General features: G+C 44.2%; 1 protein-coding gene and 1 long non-coding RNA gene across 4 annotated transcripts in view; one reads left to right on the top strand and one right to left on the bottom strand.

The window, feature by feature from the left end:
- Positions 1-345: 345 nt before the first annotated feature.
- LOC109453569 (uncharacterized) lies at positions 346-17,103 on the bottom strand. 3 transcript variants are annotated; one of them, XR_016020592.1, is made up of 7 exons: positions 16,968-17,103; positions 14,807-14,904; positions 12,682-12,872; positions 12,010-12,128; positions 10,959-11,043; positions 2,443-2,537; positions 346-2,016 (listed from the first exon to the last, which is right to left on the bottom strand). It is a non-coding gene; the product is annotated as an uncharacterized LOC109453569 (long non-coding RNA). The 3 variants fall into 3 exon arrangements; XR_012495192.2 differs by having other exon boundaries at positions 346-2,537; XR_012495191.2 differs by having other exon boundaries at positions 346-2,537; positions 14,807-14,923; positions 16,968-17,057.
- ADCY2 (adenylate cyclase 2) overlaps positions 16,831-17,897 on the top strand; it is a 348,725-nt gene continuing 347,658 nt past the window's right edge. Inside the window, exon 1 of the mRNA XM_074329098.2 lies at positions 16,831-17,141. Within this exon, the coding sequence (XP_074185199.1) occupies positions 16,935-17,141 (207 nt within the window). The 5' untranslated portion in view covers positions 16,831-16,934. The remainder of the gene's footprint in view (positions 17,142-17,897) is intronic.

Genomic DNA, 17,897 nt, shown 5'->3' on the forward strand with positions numbered 1-17,897 from the left:
CCTAGATAGGCGTGCGGAGCCCAAACTGTGTACCTCTTCATAATCCCTTGACTGTCTGCTTCCTTCTGAAAGGGCCGCCTGCCTCCACCACCAATTTTGCAGAGCTCCCTGAATCCATGCTAAGTCGCTCTTCCACTTTCAGGCTTAGATGAAATGCCACGTCGCAAGGCTTGGATCTGGCTTGCTGGGCGGTCCCTGAGGGACTAGATAATACAGCCTGGATGTGGGGCGGTTAACTATCCACGAGGTGAATCCTGAACAGTGAGAAAAGGGAAATGAGAAGACACTCCTTGGATAAATCCCTCACCCCACCCCCCCCACCCACCCCCACACACCGCTTTCTCCTTCTGTGGACAACCCAAGTGCTAAGTCTTCCTCACAGCCAGTTCAGTGGCGTCCCTTCCAGTGACCATTCCTGTACCTCATTGCTTCGTTGCTTTCCTTGGGTCACTTCTCTTTCTTCTCGCTCTCTCTGCTTGGACTTGCACCTCCCCCCACATTACCTGCAGCATCAGGCTCCCTTGTAGATTGTCTCTGGGCTGAGACAGTCGCCATGGGAAGGTGTCCCAGATGATGGTTCCCAGGTCTAAGTCAGTTCCCAGACTGGAGTGCACTGATTGACAGGCAGACTATGTCTCATTGGCGAAGTCTCTGATAACTTCACCACGGCTGATTTCATTACAGTACCAATACTGCTGATGTCCCACCAGGAGAACTAGGGACTCGTGGTGAGTTCTGCCTGTGGCTCCATCCATCCAGGAAACCAGCCACACACTCCCAGCAGATGGATTACCCTGGATCCCTTCACCTTGGAGGGGCAATGGTTTCTTCTTGAAATTATATTGGAGGAGTCCCTTGTGCCAAGAGTACCCCTTGCTGAGAAAGTTACCCTCTCTCTTTGTGGAAAACATCAATGAATAACACCAACTCACACAGAAGAAAACATGAATAGCCTAATATTAAAACTATAGCTGGTGAAATGTTCAGATTTTCAAGGAGTATGCAATTCCTTATTTTATGAATAATATAACAGAACTTCATTGTACAAAACTAGTATAATTCTAAATAATAAAAAAAAGTGAAAAAAGATCAAAATGCTACTTGCACAAAAACCAAAACTGGGCTGACTTTCAGCACGTATGTTTTGGCATCTGTACATATTATCTAGGGAAAGGCCAGTGAGGTCTTCGTCAAGCAGAACAGAGTGCCTTGGTCCTTTAGGTTTCTCATACCTGCTCCCAATGCAGCTCACCATTCCCAGGGCCCCCAGAGCTCTCAACCTCCTGAGACACCGATGCCTATGAAAGCCCCCTCAGGAGGTGAGAGAAATGGAAGGATGGATTAATTAAATATTTTCCATACCTGCTTGCAGAGATGTTCTAAATCTAGTTCCTCATTTGTTTTTGTCCAGAATGAGTTCCTTTTAATGCCAGGACTGCATTAATGTATGCCGCTTATATACGCGGGCAAGCACACCCATTTCGGTGTCTACCTCAGGAAATACACAAGATGTACACATCCCTTGCCTTGTAGGCATAGCTTGAATACTTTTCCTTCTCATTTTATTATTGTAGCATTTTACCAGTTCCTTTCAGCGGGAAATGACAGTATACTTTTAAAATAACTTTTATGTGTTAAAAGGATTTTGGCTGCCTTATACGGCTGAGATCATTTAAAATTAGAAAGGAATAAACATATTTTACAAATGTAATGTACTGAAAGCCATCTTTGGATTCCAGACTAAAAGACCCTGATTCTTATCACTGGCATTCTCCTTCTTTCATTTCCAAGATGATGCCTTTCCATCTTGCTGGCTTTGAGATCCACATTCTATCAACTTTGGAGACAGGGTCCCATGTGGCAGTTGGTTTTAAATACTCATGGAAAGGTTCTAAATGACCAAGCAAGACCAGGGAGGATTGGCCTGGGTCCTCGTCACACTGCAGCAGTCATGGTGGGTGTATCAGAATGGTAGCGTCACGTGGCGTGCAGGCCTCATTCGTTTTCTATGTTCCTCTGATAGAAAGGGGCAGGAGAGAAGGTCAGATAAGCAAACAGCCTTCATGTCCACATGAACTATTTAATCATCACAACCCAGGAGATGGTGTGGTCCAGCTCATCCTTTTACAACTGAGGTCCAGAGAGGTGAAGACGTTGCCCAAGTCTGCACAAGTGGTCATGCAGCTGGTACTGAGCCTACGTTTGCCTCACTCCAGAGCCCATGATCTGCCTCTACTCCATCCTTCCTCTCCAAGGCCACAGGACCCAACCTGTGCCACCTCCCACTAGCCCACCACAGCTTCCACATTGCTCCACACGGAGATCGATCACACAAGGGCTCTTCTTCACTTGAGCCGTTCACTTGTGTCTCTCCTGCTTGGGCCATCTCTTCTTCATAGGAACACATAGTCTCTACATCACCCTCACTTTTAATTTTGTCACCTTCTCTTTCGGCCGTGCCCAGTTTCCTCAAGGTATCTCCACTCCCTCCTTCCCTTCCTTTCTATTTTCTGTTCTTTCTTCATAGCACTGCTTTTCTGAAAGAGCAAAATCACGGACAACATGTAAGAATGGTGTTACCGATAATAGTATTATGTTAAGAATAACCCTAAGACAGGCTGCCACGTGACTTCTCCTCCAGATGTCCCTGGAGGGCTGTCCACCATATCTAGGAAACGGGCCTAGGGGTTAGGCAAATGACAAGCACTTGGCGACAGAGAAACAAGGAAAGGAGGAAGGAAGGCTTTAGATTTCATTTCCCCTTTGCACTCTCTCGGCCACACTTCTGCTCATTCCCTGACTTTTTCCCTCAACATCTCCCCATCTTCTGCTATCTTCTAGCTACTGTGATCACCCTGCATTCTTGCAGAATCTCCTTCTTTCCCTAATTATCAGTGGTTCTATGTACATTCTTCTCAGGAAATAATGGTCACAAACACTTAAGACAAAAAAGTATTGGCCCAGTCATTTTTCAGACAAGGGATCACAGGTTAGCCCTGTTGGGAAGGGGCACTAGTAACCGCCTTGCAGACAATCTAGCTGGCAAGTGTTCATTGGCAATCATTTCTCGTGAGCTGGTATGACCAGGGGGAGCTGAATTCCGCATCTGCCTTCACCAACTTCCTGTCTCCCTCTCTCCTCGTTGGCAACATTCAATGAGGATTTAATGAACCATTTTCTTTTCTACAATACCAGGGCTGATATTAGTCAACAAATAATTAAGTGATGGCTGGGCTCACCCACTGCAGTGCCAATTTCACCATGGCAGGGAAAGCTAATCATGTCCCCCAATTTGAATGATATCTGATGAGTGGCAGTGCTGTCATTCAGAGCAAAATGCTAATAAGGCAATTTAGTGTTGACACATTCCATTTTCTTATCTTCATAACTTCATACGACAGTCATTCCATACAACTTTCCTAAATATGCATTATCTTTGTCATGAAAAGGATGAGGAAAAAGTGTCATTGAGTTTCAAATAGAGAGGACAAATCTAAGTAATTGCACAATTAATGATTGTTCACATGTAAAGAGAGACTGTTCATTTTCCATTATGTAGTGATTTTTATTGCCTTACTTGGACACTATCTCAGTTCCCTGTGTTTTTTTTTTTTTTTTTTCTAAGTCAGGTTATAAAACCAGACACTCCACTCCAGGAAAATGAATTATGATCATTTTAGTGGTTGTGGAGTATATGCTGACCTTGTAGTTCTCCAAATCACTCCAAGTGAACTGAATAATTGCAATGGGCCACACAGGTATACTCAGGTGACCTAGAACATGCTGTTAAAAAAACTTACAGTATAGCTCCTCTAAGATCAATTGCTTGGTCCTTCAAAATTTCAAACTTCTATCCCATTAACCAATCCTATTCTTTGAAGACAAAAGTCAGGGATATATTTCAAGTATGACTTAGGTTGACATTATGACCTGCACATACACACAAAAGGCACTGCGGCACAGGTATGGGACGAGTACACAAACCTACAGAGTAATTAAACCCCTAGGTTCACACATGCCTTTCTGGAAAGCTCTCTAAGGAAAATGACCTTCAAAGAACCATCTAGATGAGCCATGGCAATCCTGTACTTCATTCTTTAGGAATAACTGGAAAAAGTCTGTCCTGCGAGTGGTTACTTTTCCAGGGAAAAGCCATGACTGGACAGTCGTGGACAAAACCATTCCAGTTTATCACATGTTTACATTCTGCTGAAGAATCAGAGGGCATCCTGGGCCCCTGCACGCTCCCAGGACAGAAAGGCCTACTGCTCAGAGTCAGTGGCTGCCTGACGTTTTTGTGAGAAGGGTGTTCTCCCACTCAATTTTCTAACTGAAGTAGGTTTGCTCTCCAGGAGCAAACATCGGGAAAGAAGAGGGCCCCTATATTCAGGATTCTGAACAGGGACCTTACTGGTCTAAGCAGTGGAAAAGAAAGACTAGATCAGAAAGTGAGTGAACGAATCCCCAGGACTTGGGGTCAAATGACTTGACCCCTGCACTTCCTACAATTTCATTATTCGAATAGCCTCGTACTTTCGGCCATTACCTAGCTCAACTAAATTAAATATTTACTTTCGCATGTGATTTGTTGGATAAATATTTAATATGATAGTAGCTTTGTTACTGAAAATTGTTACTGTTTCATTTTTGATCACCACTGATGTTTAGCTTCATATCAATTACATTTTCCCCATTTATTTTGGTGTCTGTAAGTACAGGAAAAAATACTTTTTATTTTTACTTTCACACATCGTATATTAAGTGGAGTGGTTTTACTACTATTATCCTACCCATATTATAGCGATTTCAGACCAGAGGTTACAACCTGACATGAAAATGTCATACTGTACCATTTTTAAAGTACAAATATTTATAAAACATTAGGAAAAAAACATACTAAGAAATTTCAAAATAAGTACATCTTCTAAATGTAATTTTTTACATGAAATATATGTCACTGCAACATTTAGCAATCCTTCAAGTAATCTATTAATTATACTTATTTTTTTGTTTTGACATAATTTTATTTGAATTTATTTCTATCTAAATATTCCAACCTATAAAACACTTTTATACTTTTTCTTTCACAGGCAGATCTTAAGCATGTAATGCAATGAGGTTTGGTCAATGTATACACCCATGAAGAGAATGTTTCTATCACCTCAAAAGTCCTCTTAGAACCCTTCCCAGTTGATTCCTATCCCTCTTGGGCCACCATTGTTTAGATTTGTGGCATCATGACTTTACCTGTTCTTGAACTTCAATACGAGGAATCATGCCGGGTGTACTGTTTTTTGTGCCTGGCTTCTTTTGCTCATGGTTCTTGGGAGTCATTCATGCTGTCGTTGTCCTTTTCAGTTTTTGCTAGTTATGGGAAACGCTATTATAAGCATTCTCGCTCAAGACTTTTTTGGGGGTATTTCCATTCTCATTGCTAAGTAGCTAAGCGTGGGATCACTGGATTATAGGGTTGGTATAAGCTCCAAAGTAACATTTTACATGGATGAGAGTTTCAATTGCTCCACGGCCACACCAACATGTGGCGTTATTCTCTTTGATTGTACGCACTGGAGTGGTGTTATCTTATTATGGATGTAATGGTAGTTCACCTCATGACTAATGATATTGAACATCTTTTCATGTGCTTATTGGTCATTCGTATATCTTCTTTGTGAAGTGTCTGTTCAAGTATTTTGCTCATTTTTCATTAGGTTGTTTTCTTTTTACTGAGATATAGGGATTCTTTATACATTTTAGATCCAAGACCTTTTGCAAATGTACATATCCTGAATATTTTCTCCCATTCTGTGGTTTGCTTTATTATTATTTTTTTTGTAGTTACTTATGGAATAGAATTAAAAAAAATAACATCCAATTTATCAATGTTTTACTTTTATGTTGCCTAAAATTGTTGCCTACATCAAAACCCTAAAGGCATCCTCCCATAATTTCTTCTAGCAGCTCTTTAGTTTTAACTTTTACATTTAGGAGTCTGATCCATTTTAAATTAATTAAGATATTATTTGTTATATGTTTCTGATGAATGAAACTAATCTTTTAATATTTAAAAAATGCCCTTCATTATTCTCTGGTAATGCTCCTAATCTTAAATTCTACTTTATTATTAACATAATTAGACCAGCTTTCTTTTTCTTACTTTTGCATGGTATGTATTTTGTCCATTCTTATGCATTTCTTTATCTGTGACTGTATATATTTAAAGTGATTTTTTTCCTTCAGCACATAGTTGGATCTTGCTTTTTTTAAAATCTGATCTTCCAATCCTGCCTTATAATTAGAGTGTTTAGTCTGTTTATATTGAAGGCAACTATTGATATATTTGGGCGTAGTTCTACCACATTACAATTTATTTTCTTTTTTGTCTCATCTGGTTTTTATTCCTATGTTTCTCTCTGCCTGTCTTCTTTTGCTGTTAGAATTAGTCTATGGCCATAAAAATTCTAATTCAATATATCTATTGGCTTTTTAGCTATACCTTGCAATTTTTTTGTGGTTAGTCTAGGAATTAAAATATGCAATGTTGATTTATCACTGTCTATTTAAACCTAATGAGTATTACTTCACATAAAATATAAAAACTTACAGGGTATAATATAACCTACCAACCTTTTTGCTACTGTCATAATTTAATTTGCTCACCTATTTTTGCTATTGTTATACATTTTATAAAGTATGTGCTATAAACTCCACATTTTAATGTAGTAACTTTGCTTTAAACATTTAGTTTTCTTTTAGATAAATTAAGATCAGCATTTCTATCTGATGATAATTTTTTTCAGCTTGGAAAACTTCCATTATCATTTTTAATAGTGCAGGTCTGCTAGCAGTTAATTTTTTCAGACTTTACCCTAAAAGTCTTTATTTCAAATTCATGTTTTGATTTACATAGAATTCTCAGTTAATGTGTGTGTGTGTGTGTGTGTGTGTGTGTGTGTGTGTGTGTTTTCCTCCACTTTAAAGACATCATCCTATTATCTTCTGACCTCCATTGTTTCTCATGAGAAGTCAGTCATACTTCATGCTTCCCCTGGATGGAGTGTGTGTGTGTGTGTGTGTGTGTGTGTGTGCCCTTATATACGCAGATTCGTTCATTATTATCTGCAGAGGGTTGTTCCAATAGAGCCTTTCTTCCTTTGTAGAAATCAGAACTTTTAGGCTACTGTTTTAAAATATAATTCAAGATAGTATTAAAGAACCTATATCATTTTGCAAATTCATGTACAAAATATACTAATCAGATGATAAAAACAGATTGAAATATAATGTTAAAGTAAAATCTTTTTTTAAAAAAAACCATTAGATAGAGCCAATTATATGGTAATGGTTGTTAAGAAATTGTTTTACCTAAGCCTTGTACTAAAAGCCTTCAGATAGGTGACTGCATTGCACTCCACCTGCCTTTTCTCCTCCCAGCCTCACAGGAATGGGACTGGTGAAAAAACTCAAAGCGCTGATAGGAAAACAAAGAAGCAATATTCTCTCACATTTGAGTGCCACAGCATCAAATGCATGACTGTGCTTTGCCCCAGTGAAACAGCCATGCACTTTTCCAGGTTAAGCTCTGCCAAGAAGGTTTCACACAACAAACCATGAACTGCGATGGTTTTGACTCCCATGTTCTGCGATAGGTACCATCCACACTATGGTCTTAATGTCCCAACATGGTTTTGAAAATTTAGCTTCAAAGACTAAATATACACTCCCAGTAATCAAGCTCTGATTTCCCATGTGCCCATCAATCATTTAAAAGTAGCTATATTCTAATTATCTTTAGTTTCTGTCTCCCACTGTCATACATATATATACATATATATATACACACACACACATACACACACACACATATATATAAAACATATATCCCACCTATCTTCAAAATAGTTTGAATTAACTTTTTAATTAAGCATTATTTAAAATAGAGCAATCAAAGACTGCACTAATTCAGTACTCCTCCTTAGGAAGTGGGTAGGTTTTCAATCAATCATCAAACCGTTATGTAACAGAAAAGCTTCCAGCTGGTTAAAGAAACAGGGCAACTCAGGATTACGGGACTGCATATGTATTAGAGTAAAAGATAATAATAATAAATAAAACAAGATCATGACTGTGAATCTTTGTCTTGAACAGCTTAAGCAGATGTGATCCCTTCCTTAAAGGTCTTATATTACGAAGTGTGCTTGTAAGAGAATTTAGTTATGAATCTGGACCAATGACCAGAAACAGATACACAAGCACAAGTAATCATCCTACAAATGTCTAATAAAAAATGTTAAACATCCCTAGAGTTTATTCATCTAACAATCACTAGGTTAACATGTTGAGTGGGACTAGTACCCATTCCTGCTTTTGGTTGTATCAATGTATTTGATAAGAATTTCTCCCACATGGGTAGTTCAGCATGTGTGTGGGGACAGAGCCAGGAGTGCAGTTTCCAGGCTCTCGGCCTCACGTGGAAAGGTGCTGGCTCAGGTAGTGAATGGCCATCAACTGTGATTGGATGGCCATCAGCTGTGGCTAGTTGGCCGTCAGCTGTAACCAGTGAGCCATTGGCCACTAATATAACTGCTGTGGCTACGCTAGCAGTAGATGGGGGGCTAGCAAGAAGATAGTGGCTGAGCGAGCAGGAGCAGACTGCTGTTAGCACAGCAGACTATGGGTTTTGGATTGCAGAGAAGTGGATGGCAGGTTGCAGATAGTGTGGCTCCTGCTTCCTGTGTCTCCAACCCAGATGCCAGCGAGAATATAGTGGTATGACTCCCCAACCTATGGCTCCGTGGGTGTTCCTTTTGGGCCTTACCATGTCCTGCGTTCTTATGTGGGGAGCGGGACCAGGGACCCCGCAGGCCGCCCCACACGACAGCATATCATCATGCAAATCCCTGCATTAATTGGCTTTTTAGTACCCAGGGCCCATTCTTAAACTCTGGGCTCTGAAAGGAGTCCACCTCCTTAAGTACAACAATTATTTTACAAATTCTATTTTGCACTTGTGATTAGCTGTAATTCACTGAAACACAGAATAAATCCAAAGAAGGAAAACGATGAATATTGTTTGGGTCAAGAATACTTTATTCACAGGAAGGAAAACCATTCTGGAAGCATCCAAATGAAAGAAGTGCTCTGATAGGTAATGTGTCAATCATTGGAATAAATCTCATTTTGTTCTGGGCTCATACTTGTGATTCCTAATGTCACACCTCACAACTCCTTTATCTCTTAAAATTTCCTACAAAATACCACTGAAAGAGGGTAAAGAAGGCTAGTGGATATTGCTCTATAGTCTCAATATAGAAAATTAGCAAAACGGACCTATAATTTAGATTTGTAAAGTTTTGTCCAGAGCAGGCATAATTATATTTAGTATTCATAAATTTAAAATAACTAAATATAATTATATATTTTGTCTCCATATAAGAAAAGCAAATGTATTGCTATAACTGGTGTCATGCAGGGTGTCACGCGGGGTCTCTAGTCCTGCTCCCCACATAAGAATGCAGGACATGGTGAGGCCAAAAAGGAACACCCACAGAGCCATAGGTAGGGGAGTCATACCACTATATTCCCGCTGGCGGCTGGGTTGGAGACACAGGAAGCAGGAGCCACACTATCCATAACCTGCCGTCCACTTCGCTCTGTCACCCCACCTCACTTGCTAACTGCAATCCTTCATGCTAACTGCAACCCGCTCTTGCTAGCTCAGCCACCATCTTCTTGCTAGCCCCCATTTTTTGCTAGCGTAGCCACAGCAGTTATATTAGTGACCAATGGCTCACTGGTTATAGCTGACGGCCAACTAGCCACAGCTGATGGCCATCCAATCACAGTTGATGGCCATTTACTACCTGAGCCAGCACGTGAGGCCGAGAGCCTGGAAACTGCACTCCTGGCTCTGTCCCCACACCTGGATACCTTTTTGTAGACTTTGTCTTAAGAAAAGTAGCTATAATACTTTGTGCTCTAATGAAACTTGCTCTAAAACAATTTGAATAAACATTGAGCAACCTCCATGTTTGACATCCATTCATTTTCAGTTTAATATTTAAAATTTCTTTATTTATTTTTTTGAGATGAGCCCTCCATTTGTTGGCTCTCGAGTAGTGAAGTACAACTCTACCCCAGCAGATATTTTTTTCATGTATTAGTTATTAGTGTGTAATATAATAATGAGTGTCCAGGTTAAGATTGCCTTTTTATTCCTTCAGCCTGCCGAGCGTGAAAATGTCTTCAACATTTCCTGGTAACAATGTAAACACAGCCTGTCTAGATAGAGTTGGCACGTTAAGCATATCTGGCCATTTGGAGGTTATTTAATCTAAGACTATTGGCCCTGTGAACTCAGCAACCTCTCCCCACCATTTTCCCAGGTACCACCTGGCACTGAAGTGGGGCTGAGTTCAGGGGGCTGCTATGCAAGAGAAAGCAGGTTCTGTCTCCTTCAGCAGACTCAGTTGTCTCCTCATTTGAAATATTTATTGTGTGAAATTTTACTGTGACAGTATTTTCTTTATTCAACTAGTTTTTATATTAAAATGTAGTCACTATTTATCTATGTATTCAAACATTCTATTGAAACAGAAAAACCGTGTTTAGAAATCCATATTGTTAGAAATTATTATGCTTTCATGATAATGGACTACAAAGTAAGTCTGGATGCTTGCCTTTTTAGGATTTGAAAACATTGTGAGAATTTAAAACTACAAATAGAGTGCCAATAGCAAATATATATATAAACCTACTCACGACCTGGGTAACGTTTCTATCAGATCAAGTTCTGGTTAAACTAATATATTAGCATTATTTATCAATTGTACTCTTTTTTAAAAAAAGAATGAAATTACCTTCTATCTTCACTCAGCCGTTTATTCATCTAGCACACATTTATTAAACACTTACTATGTTGTTTTGCAAATTTCAGGAGCAAAATAAAATGAGTTTACCTTTTAGTGATGGAAGACAGACCACCTTAATACAAAAATAAGCTTGTATGTGTCCACTGAAATAGTCTCCTTCCTCCTTTTATACCTAAGGAAATAGCACTTGTGATCAAACACGTACATACAATTTCACAAACTTTCTTTTGGGTAAAGTTCACTAATTTTTATTGAATGTAAGTAATTTCCTCCCCGTTGATCTAAAAAAGTTGATTAAAAATCCACCCCTTTACCCCGCCCAGGATAATATAAACATGTTAGAGAGAGCCTTAAAATAATTGGTCCACTGCTCTTACTTTACAGATAAATAAACTAAAGCTCAGATATGTTTATGACTTCTTTGAGGATATACAGTGGGTATGAGACACGAGGCAAAAACCCAGAACTTTAAGAACATTATTATAAGAATATTGGTAATTATTACAGTAGTGTGGAATGACACAAGCAGTGAGTTTGATTTATTTTCAAATGCAAATATAAAATCATGAATCAGTCGTAGAGTGACTTAAAATCTTAAGCTAAGTTATCTGAATTGAATGAATTCAGAATTGGGCAAAAATATTCACGAATTACGTCATAGCATTACTTTTCATAGACACTACTTCTTGTTCCTCCAAGCACAGTATGTATCAATTTTACAGTGTAGTTAATTTAGTTTCCCATTGACTATTTCGAGGGACACTTAAAAGGATATAAAAGTCAAAATCAAGGTATCTGAATTATCCACCTAAGCTTGCTAAATAAGCCCCCTCTTCCTGTACCTCCCTGGGCAACAGATATGAGCACACATGAGTCATTGCTTTTCAGGTCCCATTCTCTGGGCAAGAGCCAGGCAATCGATATTTCTCACAAGGCCGGAGACGTACTGGAGACTGATTAGTCATTAACCTCTTCTCACTCCTCCCGGTGCAGGGAAGGAATTCCAGCGTCTCCGTGGATTTTGAAAAAAGTACTAGTGACAAATTTTGGAATGGCCGTGAGATTTTGTGCAGGGTCTGTTATAAAACAGTTGTATGACTTTCTTGCATATTCAAGACCCTAACTCCCAACAAGTCACCTGAAATCAGATCTTAAAGATGATTCTGTGAAATATTTATTCCAACTGTGTCACTTGAGAAATCATTGATGAAATCAGCCAAGCAAGTGGGATCTTTTCAAAGACATGTCGCGATCATCCTGTACCGGATGGGAAAGAAATGAAGTATATTAATGTCACATCCATCCACTTTTTCCCTGATATGCTAAAAACTAAACTGCAAAAGAGTTCCTTAGTGAGCTCAAAGAGTTAATGCGACTTCTAGGAGCCATAAGCTGGCTATGGTTGTGTGGTTTCTGAATCCACCCTCAGGTTCAATAAAAATGTAAATGTTATCTGGGTACACAAGACGTATTTCATGGTGATAATGAATCTGTTGACATACTGTTCCTACTTTATAACATAAACTTCAGTGATGTGTTCGCCAGAGAGAGAAATGAATACACCGGGAAATGCTCTGTGCTCAGCCCTTACGATATGCTCCGGGCTGGCCATGTCCGAGCTGTCCTTGGCACCGTGTCCCCGTCCGCCTTTATTCAATCAATCAGAGCACTGTGACACAGGGAGGAGTCCAACAGTGCCCTTACTGACTGAGCTAATCTAACTGGATTTGGACTAGGAACCAGAACATGGGTTCTTTTTTCAAGTCAAAGCCGCGGATTCAATAACCTGTCCTGCAGCATGATTACTTACCAGATTTATCACTGTTCAGGTGTGTCACAGTGTGTGTGAAAGATGACCAGATTAGGAGGGGAGAGGTGGCCTGCAGCTCCTGGGTGGAGAAGCCTGCCTGCTTGTCCTCAAGCCTGCCCCTGCAGGCTGTGCACGCAGGCCAGATGGGAATGCTGTTTTCTGTCACCAGCTAGCAGGCCCGGCTCTCTGATCTGCAGGGCCCGAGGCAAAAGGAAAATGTGTGATTCCTTGTTCAGAAAATTTCCAAGAATTTTAAGATGGTGACAGCAGAACCTTAAAGCAAGTGTGGAGCCCTGTGCAACAGCACAAGTCAAACACCCATAACGCCTGGCCAGCGCTGCCTGCTGGGTTCCAAGGATGAAGGGCTGCCCTCTAGCGTTGCAGGAAAAATGAAGTCTCCTTCCTAATGCTTATTCCTTTTTTTTTTTTTTTTTAACTCCCTCAGGTCCAGGTAAAGCTTCCACAGTTGGTTTCTTTGTGCATTTTATCACAAATAAGTTGATATGGAATAAATTTATGGGAGAACCCTTTGCTTTCCATGCCTTACTCATGGTTTAGTGGCCCTGATAACCCTAAAGGCATGGAAATGAACTGGAGGACCCCTTGGGGCCCCTTTGGTTGCATGAGGCCGTATTTCATGCTCCTGGCTTTGTGCCAAAGGGCGTTTTTCATTCTACTTCGTGTTGCTTGCGAGTTATTATATTTTCCTTTTTTTTCTTTCAAATAGAAACTGTTGTGAACTTTGTAAAAGGCATTTTAATTCTAAAACACCGATAGCATAACTATAATGATTATGTTGGTTCACATTTCATTTTGTATTAATGCAATGACAGAGGGCCCTGTAAAAATAAAGCACTGAAACTAAAACAAAAAACGAAAACCCAACAAAACCTCAGGGAAGCCTGATATATCCTTCTACCACCTGTGTCCATGATGATGAAGTTAAAACTGTACAGGAGAGTTGGGATGAATGTTGAATTTTGTTTGTTTTGTTTTTAGGAGCCCTCCTTCTCAAGGTACTACATTGGCCATTCCTACAAGGGTCTCAGGTCAGGTCCTTCCCCACCCCCCCGAATGTCAGCACATGGTAGGCACAAAATAAATATTTGTTAAATTCATGAAAAAATGAATAATAAAAAAATGTCATGAGGGTCAAGTACAAAATTCCCTCTGTGTGAGTCTCTCCAATTAAAGTTCGCCCTTGCATCTACCAAAGTCTCCTTAAAGTTTCACAACAACCCTGTTTACCATTTGGAGCATATACATGTGGTTGTTGAAACTACCCAATCTCCCCACTGGAACTAAACAGAAAATAATTTATTAAACCTTTTCTTTTCCCTCACAAGTCTTTCAGTTCTTTTTCCCCCGAGAAACATAAGTTACAAATTATTTACTTTTTCTTCCTTCTAGAGTGGGTGAAGACAGACATTTATCAGTTCAAGGGGTGAAGCAGCAGCAAGAATTGGAGAGAAAATGAATAATGTGTATGTTGTTCCAACAGGAAAAGGCTGGAAATGTGCAGCTCTGCCCAAATTGTGGACCCTGAGAAGGAAGATTCATGTGATATGAACTCTGAGAAGGAATTTATCTGCTGAGATGAATTTCCTCTGGTCAACCAAGGGCCCCAATTTTATGATTAATAAGAGCCGGACAAATCAGAAGCCTACAAATTTGGATATCTCATTTACATAAAGTGGGCCTAATTGGAAACCTGGGTGGGAACTTTTGCTATAAAAGCCAGCTTCCCGTTTGCCTTCCGGCAACATAATTTAGGTTGCTACTTGAATCTGTCTCCCCAGACTGAAGCTCTTTTTGCTCAAACAAGTGCCTTTTAAAAATTCTTTATTACAGTCTAAAATTAATTTGGTTTACAAAACTCAGAAAGACCTTGGGCAGAGCTGGAGAAATCAAGAGAAGCCACACAGCGGAAACTGTGGCGAACTTCCCACTTCACCGTGTCTCCTTAGGAGAGGTCAGAGTCCGGATGTTTGTTAGTGATTCATCTGTGCTGCCTTTGCAGCTTACTCTCAGAACCACCCAAACCCTAGAATCCCCTGGTCCAAAAGAAAGAAGCAAGCCCAATGGTTAGATCTGAACCAGCACGAAAGGCTGAGAATGGAATTACCTGGTTACAGTCTACAGTCCGAGTGGTATGAGCAGAAGGGCCGGCAAGGAGAGGTTGGGGCTGCAGACCACTGGCCCAAAGACAGTTTCATTCTCTTGCTAGGGCAGGAAGATACGGCTGTGAGAGCAACAGGAGACATTCGGGGGATCTCCTCCCATCCACTGTCTCCCCCAGTTTCCCCTCCTCTTCAGGTCTGGGGCAGGACAGAAGGCCTGGGGCCAGGTGGAGCCTGGTGGGGCAGGATGCTGGGCCAAGGATCCGTGTTCAGACATGCCCTTGGCCCAGGCCCTCCTCGCCCTCTCCCCCTCTGCCCCTCCACCACAGCCATAATCTCCAGCCCCCGGTGGCAAAGCTGTGCCTTTCTCTGGTCATACTCCCTGGGCAGAACAGACATTATCTGCTGCTAAGAATAACCCCCTGGAAGGTTCGTGGTCCCATCTCCCTGCGTGGCCTGGGTCCTGGTCATTGGCACTCAGCTAGCCAGCTCACATCCCTATCTGGGAGGGGCACAGCACAGCCCAGGCTGGCAGCAGGACAGTTCTCTGGAAGGTTTCCTAGGTGCTAGGTGGTGCCAGAACTGAGTCCTGAGAACTGGTTGTCTGCTCAAAGAGACAACTGCGTGCCTAGGAACACCCCCTGGGCTGTTTGCTGGTGGTGGGAGAGGAGAGGGTCACTGTGCTTCGGAGTCGTTGGGCTTGAGAAGCAGGTGGGATTTGCAGGTCTTTGTGCAGACAACACTCACATAGGAGGAAACCTCCAGAAGGGTGGGATCCTTCGGAGAGCAGCCATAAGATCCCCCCCCTCCCCGCATCCGGCAAGGGCCAGCGGTCTCCACTCCCAGGCTTGTTGGGAGGGGACGCTGCCCCCACGCGGCTCCAGTCGCATCTCTGGCGCTTCCCGCGCCCAGCCCCCCGTGGTGGCGTGGAGGGGGAAATCCCAGAGCCCACCCTCCTACCCCGATGCCCAGATGCCCAGCCACGCTCCCCTGGTGAGACCTTGCTGCCAGCAGCCCCTCCAGACAGAAGGGGCTCCGAGGGACCTTAACGAGCCAGAGGGGGCCCCCTAAACCTCCGGTACTGAAAACCTTGACCCACTGGGCACCTCCAAAGTGTGACTTCAGCTGAAAGTGCAGGACGCAAGTGAAGCTGCCCCCCTGTCCCCCAGGACTTGGTAGGGTATAAAGTTCAATCATATCCACCTCCCGCCCTCCTCCATTGCGCATTTGGGGCTGTACTCTGCTCAGCGGACTCCACCGGCCCCAGTGGAGCCCACGGGTCCCAAGGGGACCTCTCCGCCCCCCCGCACCGGGAAGTCCCCCTGCCCTCTCTGATAGTGGAGAGGAGCGTGGGAACCCCACTTCCTCTCTGAAATGACAAAGAGGGTGGGAAACCCCAATCGCTAAAGGGGGTAGGGTAGGGGAACCCGTCTTCAGCGCCCGCAGACAGGGAAGGAGGATGTCCTCGCTGTCCTCCGAGTAGGGGTACTGAGGGTGGGGGAGCTCCCTGCGGAGCTCCGAGACAGTGGGGAGGAGTGTGCGAGCACTTCTCCATCCCGCAGCCCACAAAGAAGTTGGGGGTACGGGGGGTGGGAGTGCCTCTCCCGCCGCGCTGTAGTGGCGAGGAGGTCCGGCGCCTCCGTTGTCCTCCGAGCGCACTGAGAAGGGCAGAGACTGCGAACCCCCAGGCTGTGCTCCGAGGTGGTGGAGAGAGGTGGACCGCTCTGTGGCTGATTGTGGGAAGGTGGAGGGAGGGGACACGCGGGTGGAGCAGCGGCTGCCCCCCACCCCCCGCACACCTCCCCGTCCGCCAGCCCCGGCCTCCTCTAACTCGCCGCCGGGCCGTCGGGGGGAGGCGCGGGGTGGGGAGAGGCGGGCCGAGCGCCCCCTGTCGCACCCGCCCCCTCCCGCGCGGTGGCGGCAGCGGCGGCGCCGGGAGCTGCCCCCGAGGCCGCCGCTCGGCCCTCGCCCGCGCGTCAGCGCCCAGCCCCGGGCGTCCAGCTCCGCCCGCGCCGAGGCCCCTGCACGCAGCTCCCGAGCAGGCAGCCGGGCGGCCGAGGCGGCGCGGGGGTGGGACGCGGGCGGCGCAGCCCCGGCCGGGCGCGCTCGGCCGGCGCCCCGCGAGCCGCCCCGATGTGGCAGGAGGCGATGCGGCGCCGCCGGTACCTGCGGGACCGCGCCGAGGAGGCGGGCGGCGGCGCCGGGCGGCGGCGGTCCCGGGACTGGCTGTACGAGTCGTACTACTGCATGAGCCAGCAGCACCCGCTCATCGTCTTCCTGCTGCTCATCGTCATGGGCGCCTGCCTCGCCCTGCTCGCCGTCTTCTTCGCGCTGCGCCTGGTGAGTGGCCTCCCCGCGGGACCTGCCCCGCGCGGCGCGGGTCCCCGAGAGCACAGGGACCCAGCCAGCCGCGCCGCTTCCCGCCGGGGGCTGCCCTCGGCCCGCAGCTCGCTGCCCCTCCTGCCCGCCCGCGGCCGGCCTGCTTCGGGCGGGGGCTGCGGGCGCGAGAAAAGTTTCCTTGGACGGTTCTGCCCAAAATAAAGTTGCCGGGGTGTTCGCCAGGTGGACCTCGGGGCGGGTGTTTCCCGCATCGCCGCGCTCTCCACGCCGCGCCGCTGCCCGCCACACCCGCTCGGACGGGTCTCATTGCCGGTCAACCTCCGGCTCCTTCGCCGGCCCCTGCTCGGCCCCTGAGCGGCCCTGTTAGTTTGGATCGCACGTTATTTCACTGCAAAGAGCCTGCCTCGGGAAAGTGGTTAATGACGAGGAAAATGTCAAAAAGTATATTATTGCACTTCTTTGCCCTCAAATCTGTATGTATTTAGTCCCATAGACAGAAAGAGATGGGGTGTTGACCTGTTATGTCTTCATCCTGTGAGTCTGAAGTAACAAGCATCCGTGCTTTCCTGCTTCTAGACAGGGAGTTAATCGTGTGTACTGTTTTGCACAGGTTATTAAAGTGGATTTCATCCCTGGGAACACGGTGCAACCCAACAGCTGATGTCAATTTTGCCAATTTGTATTTTTCAAGCAGAAATCCTTGGCTCGCTCCCTCGAGCAGTGAGGGGAAATCTGTAGATGGCGGTAAACTTCCTG

Source organism: Rhinolophus sinicus, chromosome 3, assembly GCF_057876585.1.
Source record: "Rhinolophus sinicus isolate RSI-liver-muscle chromosome 3, RSI-T2T, whole genome shotgun sequence".
In the NCBI taxonomy this organism is placed as follows: Eukaryota; Metazoa; Chordata; class Mammalia; order Chiroptera; family Rhinolophidae; genus Rhinolophus; species Rhinolophus sinicus.